The sequence below is a fragment of the Hippoglossus stenolepis genome, chromosome 15 (assembly GCF_022539355.2).
Source record: "Hippoglossus stenolepis isolate QCI-W04-F060 chromosome 15, HSTE1.2, whole genome shotgun sequence".
NCBI lineage: Eukaryota > Metazoa > Chordata > Actinopteri > Pleuronectiformes > Pleuronectidae > Hippoglossus > Hippoglossus stenolepis.
The window spans coordinates 4,257,118-4,274,437 of record NC_061497.1 but is presented as its reverse complement, the minus strand read 5'-3'; the positions used below and the strand labels follow the sequence as shown (position 1 = coordinate 4,274,437).

General features: G+C 41.3%; 1 protein-coding gene across 1 annotated transcript in view; it reads left to right on the top strand.

Moving 5' to 3' along the window:
• Positions 1–17,320, top strand: part of uvrag (UV radiation resistance associated gene) — an 88,349-nt gene that overhangs the window by 38,341 nt on the left and 32,688 nt on the right. The window contains exons 12-13 of the mRNA XM_035177998.1: positions 1,174–1,339; positions 15,235–15,310. Of these exons, the coding sequence (XP_035033889.1) occupies positions 1,174–1,339; positions 15,235–15,310 (242 nt within the window). The remainder of the gene's footprint in view (positions 1–1,173; positions 1,340–15,234; positions 15,311–17,320) is intronic.

Here is a 17,320-nt window from a genome sequence, read left to right as displayed (position 1 = left end):
ATGTAGAGTCTTATATTATTATCCCCCTGCTGACCCCTGCTCTCATTTGCGTGAGGTCTGTCCCAGAGAGAGATTGTTCAAGTCCAGAGCTGCCTGAATGGGTGTTTAAGTCGGGTTAAAAAGGCCTACAGGGGAGGATGTTCCACATTAAGAGTCCAGGGTCAGAGTTAGTTGGAGTCCTAATCCCAGTGGGGGTCAAAGTGGAACAGGATGGCACTGAAGTTCATCTGCGCTTTACATTTACCTAAGCCATACCTTGTCAGCTCAGCCTTGCCAGGTACCAACAGTCTCCAGTTGCACCCTTAGGTGTCTCTTCTAGTAGCATGTCCTTTACTTGACCTAATATTCCGGTTCGAGTGACGCATCATCCGAAAGCACCAGAGGCCAGGAAGCTGTTTATTTCAGGTACTTTAGCTGCCATTGAGTGAAAAGATGCAGGAAGACGAGTGATACAGAGCAGGCTTTTTGTGTTAAATTGTAAAGCACACAGTAAGAGCCAAGGAGTTGACCACTCAATATTGTCATAGTCTATTATTTCAAAGCATTGAGATAAAAAACACTGTGTTTAGGTCTTTGCCTGAAGCAGGGTCCTGCTGCTGTTGGAGAATGTGAAACCACTTAGCGTGTAGTCTTGAAACCATTTTTATTTTTTTTTGCTTAAAGTGAGATGGTTTGCTGTTTTGTTTCCCTGTCAGAACGTTCACAGAGGCATCCAGTCGCCCTCCCTTAGAGTTACTTGAGCTCAGAGGGGATCGTTCCACGTGATGCTTTTGCTTCCCAAGTGCACATCTCATAGAAATTATCCCACTGCAGCCAATGCTATGCCACATTCTGTATCGCTTTCAAAACACTTTCCCACATGAACGAAAGTCCGCTCTTCCTCCTGTGAATACTTGGCTACCAAGTAGTCTTCAAAGTTTATGCATTTTTGTTTGGATCCACATGAAGTGGACACGGTTTATGGAAACAAGATTTATGAAAGTACATTCCAAACAAAAACATGCTCTGGAGTTTCTGATATAATAAAAAAGTGACTTGTTGATGAAAATGCTGCCACTTTGAATTTAATTAACATTGATTGATTTTCATTCATGTAGGTTATCTTAAAGTTTCTCTCCTGCTCTACATAATGTGTGACTCACTGGCGCCGTCGTTTTACTTTGTGTCCGGCAGCAAAGGAGGATGGGAGCGTGGCAGTCGCCCTGGGGTACACAGCGCACCTGGTCCTGATGATCTCGTGCTTCCTGCAGATCCCTCTTAGATATCCGGTGATCCACAAGGGTTCACGCTCCTCCATCAAGGACACCATCACCGACAGACTCACGGAGAAGGAGAGAGAGTAAGTCAGGCTGAATATGTGACGTGGAAAAAACTAAAACATCTAACCTGAAGATATTCTTTGGTCAAAAACGCTGACTCACAAGTCTATCTTCTTTGCTGCACGATTCTTATTGACAACTAAAGTGTAGTGTTGTTATTTCTGCCAATTAATGATGGAGGATACTCTCTTGTGGACGATCTTAGGGTTTACTATAGCTCTTAGTCAGCCATGTATGAACTGCACGCGTTTCCCTTTCCCCAAAATATTTGGATCGCTTGTACTGATGTTCAGATTAGGGCTCTATTTTCACGGCTCTGTGGAGACTGTGGCATGAGGTGCTGTGACCACGAATGCAAATCATTTAGGGTCCGGACCAAATGTGTTCTCAGCACAGCTCCAGCCTTTTATAACCTGGTGATTCTGCTAGGGAGCGTACACTGAAAGTAAGAGAAGTAAACGTGAATAGAGCAACGTGCATTTTTAAACGATTTAGAAATTAATTTGTAATGCCAGTGAAGATAGACCTTGCCTGCTAGAGTACAATCATTCCTGTAATTGTTTTGGCTACATTTGCTGATAGAGAGTCAGGAAACAAGTCATTTGTTGCTTTGTATGATGCCCTCGTGTAAACATGGTTAACTGTCAGTTTTTACAAACACGTACGGGGTTCAAACAAACTGTCGCTGCACTCAACAGCATTGTTTTGTGCTTGAAGTAGCAAAACTACAAAAACGGAATACAACCTCATTAATGACCTGAATAAAACAGAAGAAAGGCAAACAAATCTTACATGTTTTTTCTATTAACTTTTACTGGACAATGTTACATGTGTGCATGTGTATGTGCATGCATGCATGTGTCTTATACACAGATGTCTGCTCCCAAAGACTTGCAACACTCTATTCCACAATGTAACGGCCAGTTTGGCCTAGAGATGTTCACTTTCTACAGCGTTACACAATCTGAGTTTCTATGTGACAATAACTTAATTTATCCCACACTGTGACTACAGGGTTTTCATCAAGGTACATTATTAACATCTCTATTGTTGGATAAAATAAATCATTTTTTACATTGGCACTGAAATAGTAAACATTCTGTGATGCTTGCTTTGGAAATTACTTTAACTATATTAAATTTAGAAAACGTCATCCTCTTGTAAGTTTTGGAAGACAAATCTTTGGCTCAGCAGATGCACAAGACAAATTTCTCTTGATTCTAACTTTTCTTTTATTGCCAGAAAAAGGAAAATCGCTGAAAATGCATTCTCTCTGTGTGGGTTCTCGACTGTCTGTACATGAGTTTTTAGAGACAGTAACTGGGAAGTGTGACATGATGTAGTACCTGTCCGTCCATCCATGGATGCATTTTTTTTTAGCTGTACTTGTGTTGGTCAGGCTGGAGGTCGTTTCGGGTAAACTAGATCACTGTGACTGTAGTAATAGTAGTTGGCTTTCTGTACAGTGTAGAGTACGAGAGGGATTATATTTGAATATTTGTCTTCATCACATCCTCAGCTGCAGCCCAATACATTTTCCTGCCTTCTGCTGGTGGTAGCTTCAGTTTTGTCTCTATATACAAAACCAGACACATTTTAAGAGCATTCGGATTGGGTTGTATAAAATACAGAAAAATTGGCCTCTCGTGCACATATCTTTAAAAGCCTGAAATACATAATTTGGAAAATGTTTCTATTGTCCATAAACATGATTGCTGTATAGATGCACTTCTGCATTCTTTCATATAGGGCTCAGGGCTGGAATGATTTCACAAGTTACTTGAATAACTCGATAAATCCTAATTTCAAACTATTTTGTTGGTAGCGTGAGGTAGCGTGATCCTCGGTACCGGCTTTGTGGACATGTACAGTTTGTTTGTTTGTTTGACAAACAGAGTTACGTGTTTGAATGGTTGTCATGTGTTCAGCTGAGCTTCTACCAGTCCTAAGAAGGCATAGTATGTCCATATTGACAAAACTTAATTTCCAATGTGTTACCTCGTCTGTGTGTGTAATGTCCACCGGGTTGCTGTTGGGTTTGATTAATAAGGCAAAGGTAATTTTTTATTCGATTACTTGAACAGTCGATGGAATAATAGATAAAATACCCGATTGCTAAGATAATTGATAGCTTCAGCCCTACTTTCTTGTTTCTTTTAAGAAACTCTATGAACCTGCAGAGTCCCTGAACTTGAAAGTATTCTTTCTGTACACAACTACAGTCCAAATGAAGACATTTGTTTTTCAACGCATAAGCAGAACAGTAGTGTTGACATTGCATTGTCCGCTTTTGATTTGAAGCTGCCTCTTGTGTTTTCAGTGTTGAATAATTAGTTCTCTTCATCTAATTATGCATGTTTAACAGCATGTTTATTTACTATTATTTAAATAGTTCAGCTTATATTTTCTTATTGTCGTCCTGTTTTAATGTTCCTCGAGTGAAGTTCTGTCTGGCTGCTGGCACTCGATTTTTGGAGCTTCACACCAGTGCATCAATACACAACACACTCTCACCAACACAGACGGCAGAAGCAGATATTAGGTGTTTAGAGTGCGCGTACCAACCACGTTGCAGAGGGACCTCAGTACAGAAGCTTTTTTTACACTTACAGACACACATAGCTTGGAAAGGACGTGCCGTCTTCTTCTTCAAGCTGTTTTGTTTTGCCCATGGTAACAACTTAAAGTTCCCTTTTTTCAATTTGCTCAGGTATTCAGTGAGTGAATCATGAAGCGGTGCTGAGACAGTAAATCACAGTGCCCATTATGTGTCTCTATCACACCTCAAGGCTGTAACCACTTGGCTTCCTATCTTCACAGCATGATATCATTTTTGTTGAATCAAGCACTATTTACGATTGAAAAATACCATGTTGATATAGAGAGCAGCAAATGATAAACTGTGGATCAAACATCACCTGAGACTTTTTAGGGGCAGTTTGTGTAAGTCATGAAGTGCACCGGCTCTGTAATTACAGCACAGGCCAATGTAATGAAATTATTATTTGTATGTGTTATGGTTTTGTAACTATGCATCAAGTCAGAATTAAAAACCCTGCTGCGTTATGATAATTGCATGCTGGGGGCACACATGCTCAAGTATGCACCGTACATGGATCTCAGCATTCCACACGTGCAAGGCCCCCTTCACTAAGTGGGAGAGGAGGAGTCATGAGGAAGATTATGTTCTAATCAGCTGTGTTGCTAATAGTCATGGTTGAATATAATTGCCCCCCTTGTGTCAAGAGGTAATGCTGTAGGTTCAAAGCCAATGGAGTAGGTGGATAAAGAAGAAAGTCCCCAGTCATGCCTGCACTCGTCAGCTCTTCATATCACAGCTTTGTTTAGCCTGGAAACGTGACCAGTCAGCGAGCTCACGTTTATACAGAAGGGTCCGGCTCCCGCTCCCATTCATCCTATAATTAATCTACCCCTGATCTGCATGTCTTTGGACTGTGGGAGGAAGCCAAAGTACCTGGAGAAAACCCACGCAGACAATGAGAGCATGCTAACTCTACACAGAAAGACTCCAGAAAAAAGTGAGAAATCTTGCTCTGAGGCGACGGTGCTAAACACCGCACCACTGGGCTGCTTGTCTCTACAACTTTGGAAGCACTTGTAGGCATTTGTACTTTTAGCACTGAGCTATCTGCTATGTGTTTCAGAATGCTGTAAAAGACTTAGGGGATCATTTGAAACCTGGAGGTGAATTTATACACGCCTCATTTATGTCAAATCGGTTTGGTATAACAAGTCTGAAATCATCATAATACTTTGGATTCTATCCTCATCTTATTCTGTGTTTATATGCTTATTGCATAGCCAACTATGGGTGTAACGCTATAGGGGTTAATAACTCTTTTGTTTACCAGTGCCACTTTGTGCTGTAGTCCCAATCCAAAAATAAGTCACTGCTTATCCTCAATCAGGGCACATAGGAATGATGTGCAAATGAGCCCTGACACTTTCACATCCCTGTTTGTCATATTAAGCAGACAAATAGCTGGGAGAAAGTGTGTGAGAAAAAGAGACACTATCAGACAACACAGTGAGTGAATGCTCATCTCTCTGTGTACGTGATTATGTCATGACAACAGCTGGAGAGGCTCCCTGGGAGTCACTTTACACATTTCCACTCCTACTATGCAGGATATTTACACTGGCATCCAGCAACAAAAAATAAACCCGCAGGCTGTGGGGCTGGTGAACAGACACGACTATCCAGAAGCACCCTTAGGTGTCTCGGAGTGGGGCCAAACACTCCAGCAAACTTTAACCCCCACCCCCTCCACATGTTTATGACCCGTGAGGCCCCAGCGGGCTGCAGACACACAGCAAAATGATGTGTGGCGAGACGGAAAGCAACTAGCTGAGCTCTCAAAGTGTACAGAAAAGGGGTGATTAAAGTGTCGGAAAGAGGCAGCGGTGGTGATAAGTGAGGTGGCTTGGGATCCGTTTCTCAAAGTGTGGCAGGATTACCAAGCATTTAGTCAATTATAATGGCACGCACCCAGGAATGTTTTGTTATTTTAGTTGTGTGTTGCACTGTAGGCCCCTGTTGTACGGTAATTGTCCTAACCCCTCTTTTGCAATGCGATGAATCCTGTTGCTTTTTTTAGAGTCACACATCTTTTAATGTAAGGCTCAGTGTTCTCGCCTATTCTGTGGTTTTACCGCAGAACCTGTGGATACAAGTTTCATTAGCTAAAATATTTGACCCAATTATGATCCAACACAAGAGTCCCTCTTGTTTGTCTTTAATAGCACTGGTGACATCGGAGAAAGAAAATGTGTTAGTCTTAGACAGTTTATTTGAGTGTTACAAGCACAGGACATTCAGTGTGGTGGGAAAATATATGAATATAATTGACTTTGGCCAATATCACTTTATTTCTTTCCACCTGGGCTTAGAATAATGGTTGCCTTATTTCATATAGCTTGGTATTTTGCCACAAAAGGAGGCATGTGTTGGTCTGAACCCTGTTACCATCCAGCACTTGGGCACAGACCAGAGTCTGAACCTGGCCCTGGAAGAATGTTTGACAGTAAGGTGTGGAAGATGACCTCTTTGTTTGGCTGTCCATAGGATGTGGTTTTTGTGGGGTCTCCAAATCCTCCTCCTCCTCCCTGTCAGAGATGTTCTCTGAAATCAGTGGACTCTAACGGCATGTTGCTCCCACATTTTGTCCTGTAGAGAGCACAGTTCCAGTGTTTCAGATTGCCTGGGGGAGAAGTGGGGCCATGCGATCCAGATGTCCAGTGTTTGATTGAGACCAGAACCCAGCCATTAAAAAGCGAGCGCAGCGTCATATAGTCTTTCGCTCCAAATTGATGCAAATCAGTTTTTGTAAAATTTACTGTCTTTATCATTGGCTAAAAGAAAATCGAATGTAAGTGGGATTTACACATCACTGCTTGGTTCAGTCACAAAAGAAGCTGCTGGTGGAGGGGTGAACTTTTATGCCAGGGGAGGAAGGCTAGCTTAAGACCAGAGGAACCCGTGAGCCCCAAGAAAAGAGGTTATTGTTCCGGGGATTCAGTGGTTTCATGGAGCATGTGTATAGAAGGAGTGAGGGGATTACACCCAAACTACCCTGTCCTGCCCTAGGTTGCACAGCAGTGACAGGGACAAGCACTTTAAGCCTTTAGGGCATGATCCTGCTCAATCTACATTATAGGGACACACACAGAAGTAGAGTTTGTCAGTCATTTCAGAGGGCGTACTTTCTGTCTCATATATCCCGCATAGGTATGTGACATTCAGATGGGTTTGATCTGATCTACAGAGGTTTGAAGATATCTCTTCTGAGATATTTGCTGCTAATACTGTACAGTGGGTATGAATGGCATTTTATCATTTTCACCTGATAACATTCACCTTCTTTAGATGTGCCAAATTCATTATTTCCTCACAATATGTGGTACAATTAAGAACTGAAATTTATAGTTTCGGGTTTGGTGCAATCTCCAGTATAACATGGAAATTTGAATGGCACAATTGTGGTTTCTATTGTCTCGCACTGTACAATAAATCTTGCTATTCAAGCAGTGTCGTATGCACATGTTTGGTAGTGGTCCAGTTACATAGTTACTGTACTCTTCATTGAAGAGATGACAGCAATCAACTCGGGAGTCAGATAGCTGAAATCAAATTTGAGCAAATAGCTCATTATTTAGTTCTGTATGTCAACTGCAAAGACACCATGGGACCAGACAGAATGTTTACTTGCCTTTTGAGGTTTTCTACCAAATCATTCAAGGACAATGGCAGGAATGCTATGTTTATCCCTGTTCAGTCTTTGTCCATACTTCATTAAAACGATAACAAGAAACATGTGTGCTGGACGGCTTTCTGAAGGATGCTATAGGTTGAAAGGAAAGACTCAGCCAGCTGTTAGCATTTAATAGCATTGTATACTTGCTCATAGACTGAGAAATGGATGTACATGTCACTGTCTTTGTGTCTTTATCAGAGCTCGCCCTCTTTTTAGCTATGAGATGACAATGTCAGTCGGTGCGTCACTTAAGTTCCTAACGAAACACAGTTCTGTGAAAATTATTTAATTTTGTTTATTTGACATTTTTAAATGTGTCAGATCATCGAATAAAACGTAATAGCTGGTTTTGCCTTTCATGGAGGCAACCACTGCTGTTTGCTATAACTTGTGATGTTTTTCACTGTTTATATTTTGGCCCACACTTCTTCAATTTGTTTAATTCAGCCACATTGGAGGGTTTTTAGATCATGAACTTCCTGTTTAAGGTCTTGCCACAGAATTCCAATTGGAATCAAGTCAGCTCTTTGATTAGACCACTTCAAAACCTTGGCAAATGTGAGACAAGCATTTGTGTTCTTTTCGGTCGACAGTGGTTTGCGCCTTACAACTCTCCCATGGATGCCTCTTTTGCCCAGTGGCTTTCTTATTGTGGGGCAAATGAGACCTGCAGGTCTTTCCATGTTTATCTGGGTTCTTTTGTGACCTCCTGGATGAGTTGTCGAAACGCTCTTGGCTGAATTTCGGTTTGTTTACATTTGTAGATAATGGCTCACACCATGGTTTGTTGGAGCCCCAGAGCCTTAGCATTGGCTTTGTAACAGTTTTCAGACTGAAATATCTCAATTTATTTGTTTTGCACCTGTTGTTGAATGTCTTTAGTTTGTGGCATCATGTGTTGCTTTCCTTTCAGTCTCCCTCATGTTGCCAGACAGGTTCTAGTTCAGTGATGTTTAGATTGAACAGTTCTACCAGTAGTCATGCCTGTGTCTGATATTGAACCCAAATATAAATAAAATTTGGTTAATTTATAAACTGAGGGGGCAATTAGAATTTTACATTGGGTTGGGTAGGTTTGCATAGCTTTTCACCATCAATAAAGAAAATCATTATCTAAAATCAGCCAAGGAAGTCCTGACAGCTTGTTTTAGGGCACAGTTTCTGCATAAGTGCTTCATGCTTCATTGAACACCTTGATAGTTTCACAGTATTTATATAGCACCTGCTTTATAATCAAAGACGACATGGAAATCTCTGTTTCTGTATTATGGGACCTTTAATTGGTTTATGACCAAATACCTGCAAAACTAATGACATATCCACTAACCTCAGCTGCACTTTATGTAGCACCATTTAGCAAACTTTAGAATGCTAACTTGTTAATTTAAGATGGTAAACATGCCAAAATATCAAACCTGCTTAGCAGCAGCATGTTTGCATTGTCACTGAGCATGAACTTACCAGGCACGGCTGTGCCTAAGGACATCACAGTAACTGTAGAGTCTTAGCCCTTTTAATACAGCTATGTCACGTTTCTGAGACTGCTTTGATGTTGGATTATTGATCCAAAATATGTGTTCTAATTGTTTGATTTAGTGTCAGATCACATATCATTTTTGAGAAACTGTCATTGGGGTTGAACTGATGTTCCTCTTTGACTAAGTTTTTGGCGAAAGTGAATACAGTGTATGGTCCTGGTCAGACTGCTCATCTCCAGATCTGCTTGTGATTAAAACAATGGCAGAAAACAAAAGAAAAGGAATGAGAAAATTTGAGGGTGGGGGTTGGGAACCGGGGGTCAGCGGAACCCTGGATATTCTTAAGAGCCGTGATGAAAACGCAGTGTGACAGAGCAAGCAACCGCCACATCACTCAGGAGACACTTTAACGGCATAGACCAAGATGGCGAAACAGTTATACAGGGTTCTTAAGTGCAGCAGTGGTCATTAAAATAGCATTCACTGACAGATGCTCATTGTAATCATTTCTCAGATATTGAAAATTACAGCTCACTGTGATTTATATAGTAACCACTGCCATTAGAGCTTTGACAGTTGCAAGGCAGGTGTTTTTTTTAAAAGCAGACCAAAATGATTTATGAGCCTGTGCTGTTTGAAATTGCACATTAAAGACATTGTGAACCCCCCCCCCACCGCCATACCTCCACCATTAAAACAGACGTGTACTGGCCAATCCTGGTCTCCACCATGTGCAGAACTGTTGTTTTGCACATTATGGAGTATTAATTAGGATGTCTAAACAGGCAAGCCAACACATGTGGAGACCTCAGCATGTGTATACATTACAGCAGGTCAGCCAGTCACTAGGTCTCTTCCCACCGTATTCTCATGAACCTCAGAATAGCTGAGGACGACCACCCACCTGCAGGTCTGTGTCCTCCTTTATACTCCTTTTAATACAATGGACCCTCAAGGTGAAAGAGGGGTGTCGAATATACACGCGTAAACATACATGCTCGCTAGTTTGCACAAGAAGCACCCACCGCCCCTGTGGCCATGTTTTTCTTATACAATGTTTTTAACAGGGCTGCCTGAAGAGACGACGGCTATTACAACTCAAAGAAACGGGGCTGAGGTGAACTAAGCACCCTCCATTTTGGCTCTGTTATTGTATTTTAAGAATTCAGAGGGCACCACCAGTGTCAAACAGCCTGTGTGTACAAAGAAAAATACATATACAAGGCTTTAACGAGAGAGGCATAGTACCTTTCACCTTTTCTGTTTGCACAAATAGCATAGTGAGTCTAAATGATCCTCAGGGGCCCCTGTAGTGCAGTCCAGTGGCACAGTGTCGACACTGGATCATCCAGAGATGAAAGAAATATAACTCAACAGGGGTGTGTTTTTCTTTCAAGAGTTGGACAGGAAGAGTAGTGCAACAAACTATAACTTGATCTTATCATTGTAGCTGTATGTTTAATGGTTGTTTCCTCCTTTTAACAAGAGTACCTGCTTTATACTGTATTTGAAGGTTGCCTGTGTAGAGAATGGGTGTCTAGACGCTGCAGTAAAAGAGCTGGCAGGCCAGGAGTGTACATATTCTCACTCGTAAAGACAGGGGACTTTCCTGTGAGATGTAGCTTTTGTCTTTTTACAGTTTCATGCCTCCACACTTATTAATTACATAATTTGTGTCTATAGGCCGTGCCAGCACTTACATGTTAACTAGCCTACCCTTTTTAGGGTAGAAAAAAAGAGAAGAAGGATTTTTTTTATGACAGAGAAAAAAAAGTGACAGATTTACTTCTGCTCTGAACTCACTGCAAATTCTTTTTCATCTTTTTGTCCAGTGCACGCAGAGTTGAATATTAGCAAAATGGAAACAGCTTTCATGTTTAAGTAATCAGTCCTTTAGATGGACACTAAAGTGAGTGGGTGTGTTGATTATGGTTGCTTGTCATATTCAGTTTGCTGTGTTAGCTGTGCAGACATGACCCGTCAGCGGAGCTGCCATTGAGCGGAGCAGGAGAGGGATGTGCTTACAGAAGAAACGGTTTGATTAAGGAAAGTGAGGAAACAGGAGGAGGACTGCTGGGAAAGAGATGATTTGATTTGATTTGAATGTACAACACAATTTAACAAAAGACCCGAACTGTATCGCACACAAGGTGCAAGAGGTGAAGTAAGTATGACCTCATTTAAAAACATCCCAAAAACATGTTGTTTTCAGCCGGGGGGAAAGCGCACGCAGGGCTACAAACAGTACATCTCTAGCCTGAGTGTGAGTGTTTCTGGTTCGTGCCTGTTTATTCTGGAGCCTCCATCATAATGGACTGACAGCAAACTGATTTTGGCCGGCATATTCTTTCAAGCCTGTAATTTATTTCATCCTGTCCTAGTGTTTGTGCCGCTGGCTGAGTGATAAAAGATGGTGTTCTGCCTCCTCTCAATCTGCCTTATAGGTCTGTCCCATGCACGCACCACTGTTAAAGCAAAAATGTTAGTTATGGCTATTTGTCCCCAACATTGATCCCAGAGGTCCCCACAGTTGAGTTAGTTGAAAACAGAAAAAGAAACATAAGGAGTTTTAAAAGTACTTTGGGCTTCATTATGAGTTTTTGCCTATGTTTTGATAGAAAGTGTCCTAATCTCAGTGGGGTAAACTCGGACATATTAGATAATATATAAATCAACAAAATGTGATTCACGTACTCCCCCTGAACGTTCTCTCTTCCCTCCATCATCAGAGTTCCTCCCTCGATCTTCCCCACTGCTGTGTAATAATATATATGACTTTACTGGACGTCCCCAGGAGGAATTCCTGGTGTTTGGTGAACCAGAGTCTCTCCAGTGTGATTTCAGACACAGTGGACAGCGGTCATTAATCACTTTGCTGTGACGGAGCCGGTGTGTGTACTCGTGTGTGTGTTGGAAGTGGCTCTGTTTTCCTTTTCATGCGTGTTCATCATCAAACAAATCCTATCTGTTCGTAGAGAGGTGATATTGAGAATGCCAGCGGCGTGAGGAGTATGCTTATTGTGTTGTTCTTCCTCTCTCTGTTAGTTATTTCCTGGTGCTGAGATATGACCTCTGGCATATTGCTTTCTCCATGGGGCCCTGGCTTCATGTCGGGGATGTGGAGGACCAACAAGTGGCTGGGTGTGTGGCCCTCAGGCCACTGTGTCTCACTTTTTGTTTGCCAGCGTTTGCAGCAACATCCTGTTAGAATTCATTCTAGGGCTAGAATGATCTCCATCTGTGGGGAGTTTACTTCAGAGTTGCAGTGTGATGTGTGAGTGAGGAGGTGTTTACAGTGAGCACAGGGTCACAATGTTATCGGAGATTTACAGACAGACTCAGATATAAAGTAGGACAAAACTAAAATGGCCCAAAATGGATTGAAGCCCTACAAAAAAAGAAAGATAGACCTTGTGTTAAAAATAGTCATGTCTGTAATAAGCTCAAGAGCAATGTTGTACATGCAGAAATGCAGAAATGTAGGTGTCATCAAAGATTTTTTATCTTAGTCTCAAGCCTTCAGCTTGCCACAAGCACATCTAAATCAGTACATTAACATGCAGGGTTATAGGGCTGTTGCCAACATGATCTCCGTTCACAGTCAACTCCAGGTAAGTACCAGCACTAAGTGTATTTTCTGCTGGATTCTCCCGCTGCCTCAGGCACCTATAGGTCATAGTAAGAGGGGATGAAGACTCATTTCCCAGGGGGGGCGGCACACACAGGATGGAGGCATGCCGGATGCACATACTTTGCACACACACACACACACACACACACACACACACACACACACACACACACACACACACACACACATATGCAAAGAATTCAACACGTGCACATTCTGTGAATACACATCTGAACACATATTCTGGTTGTACTGTCATATTGTAACAGTGGCAGAATTTGTTCTGAGTCTCTTTCTGAAGTCCTCCTCCTTCAGTTTTTCCACTCATGTCTGTATGCGAAAGTAGCAGAACAAAACATATTTTTTACTGAACTAACACCAGTAGTAATAAAATGTCTGTCATATGAAAAATTATGCTTTAAAAAAAATTATTTATGGAAGTTGCAATCAAACAGACGCATCAAGGTGCTACTCCAAACACAATTCTGGGCTGTTGTTTTGGCGTAAACAGTAACACAAGCTTTATTAATCAGTTTTCAGATGGAAAGGCTTATTTTTATAATAATATTTTCTCTGCTCGTTGTTTTCATTTGACATGGCCTTTTGGCAGCAACAACTGTTGCAACAAAAAGAAGCAACATCTGTTTATTTGACTAACTGCGTGAATGCTCTGTCTACTGTGTGTGTGTGTGTACGCCTGTGACAGTACTTGACCTTGGTAGCATCTTGCATGTTTATTGTTGGATTTTTGCTTTTATAAAGACCAGATGTCATCTTCATGTGTAGAACTAGAGTAGTGAAACTCTTATTAAAAATACATTTTCAAAACCACTTTCAGTGTTTTAATGAGAGGTTGAAGGTGCTTTATGTAAGTTTTCACTGCCACTGAATGTAGTTTAATGCTGGCGGGTGGTTGTGATGGTTGCTTGCCAAGAGTTTCAGCCATCTTTCCTTTACTAGAGGTTATATATGCACTCTGAGCAGTGTTAATTTTCATTACTGATTGTGTGCTACAATGACCCACTGTTGAAAGTGACCATATGGGCGAGCCTGGCACTTCCCAGCTGTTAGCCATGTAGCAATAGTAAAGATATTAATAGCCATATAACACCAAACAGCGAGACAAGCAAGTAAGTTAATTGGATTACAATTATATGCTGACTCTACCTTTAAGGTGACACATATAGAGATGGAATAGAGCTAAGGTATATCGATAAGGCAGAATATCGTTGTTCTGACTCATGAGATACGATTATTGATATGCAATATTGATATTTAGTTATATATATATACATATATATTTATTGAGTTATATGCTCTTTATACACATGACACTTTTATACACAAGACAGTATTTATACACAATACAGTATTTATACACAAGACACTTCTTTGTATATTGTTTTATCTCAGTCTGTAAAACTGACACCAAATTGCAGTGAATAAATGCACAACTCCTGCGTTTTACCTCTTTAGGGGCATTTTGCATTTTTCTTCAGTGAGACACATCGTTATATGATTGTCTTGCAATGTTTTATCGCAGGATCGCTGTATTGTGATATCGTGGGCCATGTATCGTGTATCATATGGGATCGTATCGTGAGTAACTTTTCGATTCCCACCCTTTGTATTAATGTAGAGAACTAACCGATGCAGACAGGTGTGTGTGTGTGTGTGTGTGTGTGTGTGTGTGTGTGTGTGTGTGTGTGTGTTTTGTCAGACAAAAGCCCTGCTCAGTCTGTGGAGCTGCTTTCCCAGTATTCTGTATCCTCCTCAGTGGGAGAGCAGCAGACGTAAGCGCTTAATGACAGGAAGGGATGAGTCCAGCCTTACGTTCCTGGTAGCAAAGAGAACTTTCCCATTCTGAAAGTCAGCATGCTCCCCTCTCTATCCTACCCCTGCACCCAGGGCTATTCCCCCCCCATCCTTCCTGAGCACTCCCTGTGCAGTCCTAACTAAGACATCTGACTGGCACCGATGGGACTTTCCCACCATGCTGAAAGGAAAAGTTCTCTTTGTTCTTACTGAGAGGCAGATGGACAGGCTGTTTGGACGCCTCTGCCCTGTTTGATATTTCAGTTTAACAAGATACGGAGGTGGCGTCGGTGGGATGGGATCAGAGACGCGTACCCAGCTTCTTCAACCATCTGCAAGTTTTGCCCTATGTAAACGCCAGTGGCTACGTGAACGAGGACTTTCAGGAACAGGATGAATTCATTGCCTGTTGCAGAGCCAAAAAGCAACAGTTGTTTGAATCCTTCAAAGAAGAATTAACAAACAATGAACCACCTATTTAATTTCACCATCCTATATTGACTTTTCCACATGCCTATATCTACAGTATATTGTGTTATGCATGTGATATGGATGTAATGCTGTTGTAGAATTGACTGTGCTTAGTTGGCTTTTGAGTGTTTGTTTGAAGGGTCTAAACACGATTGTTTTCAGACTCTGTTGGTAATGGATCAAATGGAGTAAATCACCTGTTCCTGTTGAATGCTAAGTTTTTCTTTCCCCCCCATCTCTCACAGATTCCCCTTGTACCCGAGAGGAGAGCGGTTTCATTTTGAATATGGGGTCTACTTACTCAACAAAAACATTGCCCAGGTAAATGAACACACATCCAGCACATAAATGTCTTCCACTAATGTGTTAAAGTTTTATTGAACAATGGAAAAATACCATGACAAATTAGAGGGAAGAAAATGAATATATATATATATATATAACCCTGCCCTTAAGATACATTTATATATGGGCATCACTCTAAACAAACCAGTTGAATCAATGCTATAAAATGAGTTTCTCTTTCTCTCGTCATCTCTTGCAAACATGCACATACACTTCATGGGAGGGCTGAGCTCTTGAACTGACCATGCTTATTAAAGTACACCCAACGTGTTGACCTGGGTGACTCCTTCCATTCTTCCCTGAGACATGTAGCACTGACTTTTACCAATTTGCATTCCATTCCCTGTTTTCCTCCTAGCCCACGTAGGAATGAAGGGCCTCTCTACTGAATAGGACTGGGCAATTAGTGCTACCAGGTGACTGAGTTCAAACCACTGCACCCTTGGGAGGTTTGAGTTCTAATAGACCAAAAGCTGCTAGCCAGTGTCCAAGTCTGTCATCTTTCTACCACTGACCAAGAGTCAGAAAGTCAGCAAAAAGAAATAAGCACAGTCTGAAACCACCAAAGGAAACAATTTATCCCCCGGTTGTAGTTTGATTCAGTCTAACTCAATATAGTTAGGCTTATTTCTGTATAATGAGTTTGATTCTTTTGTAATGAATCCAAAATGAAGCCATTATGAAAGGCTGGTATTGTACCTTGTTAGTTTCTGAATGTTTTTGAGTCATGGCAAACTATTATCCAACGCTCCCTTCCATCACTGCTCGTCAATCCAAGCGCTCTCAACAAGACAGAACAAATATTAGTTGGACTGAATTACTGAGCTTCATGTCATTTGATTGAATTTACTGATCACATATGCACAGGGGGGTGCATTTGCATCACTCTGACTGCTTGTACAACCTGTTCTATATTCTGCTAATATGATGTAACAAGCAATCTGTAGACAAAAAAATGGAGGGGTGAACTATATAAGTCAACATTTTAATTAGTTTTTCTATTTAGGCATGACACTGCAACCTCCGTTCTTCTTCCTACTCATCAACTCACAAGATCCCCACCCGTAATCCTTTTGATCAAAGCCACACATCAAGATCTAAGCTTTCTGAGATTTCTCTTTTATAAATCTTCACCATGTGTTGTCATCAAATGTAACACTGTATGCTCACTCTCACTGAAAGCTTCATTTGACAGCTGATGGAAGGCACATGTATGTGGCTTGAGGAGCAGTACTCTGCACCTTGGTCAGCTTCACAGCAATAAAGTCAGGAATAATATGTCTGAATGGTGGAGGTTAAAAATGGGCCTTAATGCACTCAGAGCGGCTTTGTAGAGTGGACACGTTGTAACTCATTATCAAAATGGCTGCCACAAAAAAAAACTGTGTATGCTGCTTCAAAGGAATCTGGTCCACTGCGGAGGGAAAATGAGATCCAGACAGCAGGACCTTTTTACCTGTACCCATTACACCAGGGCAGAAAGACTCAAATTTGAGACATAGAAACCAGCTGTAGCACAGGTGGGTTTTGTAAAGGCAATCGGTGGAATAACAGATAAATAAACATAGCATTCTTCTTTCAATTTGTCAGCATGGAACTTCCATGGGTGCTTGTTTCTCAGTGACAGGACAGTGTGCACAACAAACTAAGTCCAACACCAGGGCTTTGTTGGCCTACGCTTAAAGAACCACCTAAAAGAAAACACCTCTTTTCCTTGTTTTTATTAAAGCTATGGTAACAAGTCCTGCTTTTAATGGCTTAGTAGAGCAACAGTACTTTTGCAGGATGAAATTTCAGCTTCTATTCAAAGCCATGTCTTATGCATTCCATCTGTTCCTAAATGTGTCCATGTTAAGGATGAGTTATCAGGTTGACTCCAAAACTATATAAACGTGCCACATGAGTATTCCCGCTCCATATGATAGTGATAATAGCCCATTGTTTCAGAACTGAAGAAGTGGTAAACATGTCACAGTCGATAAAATA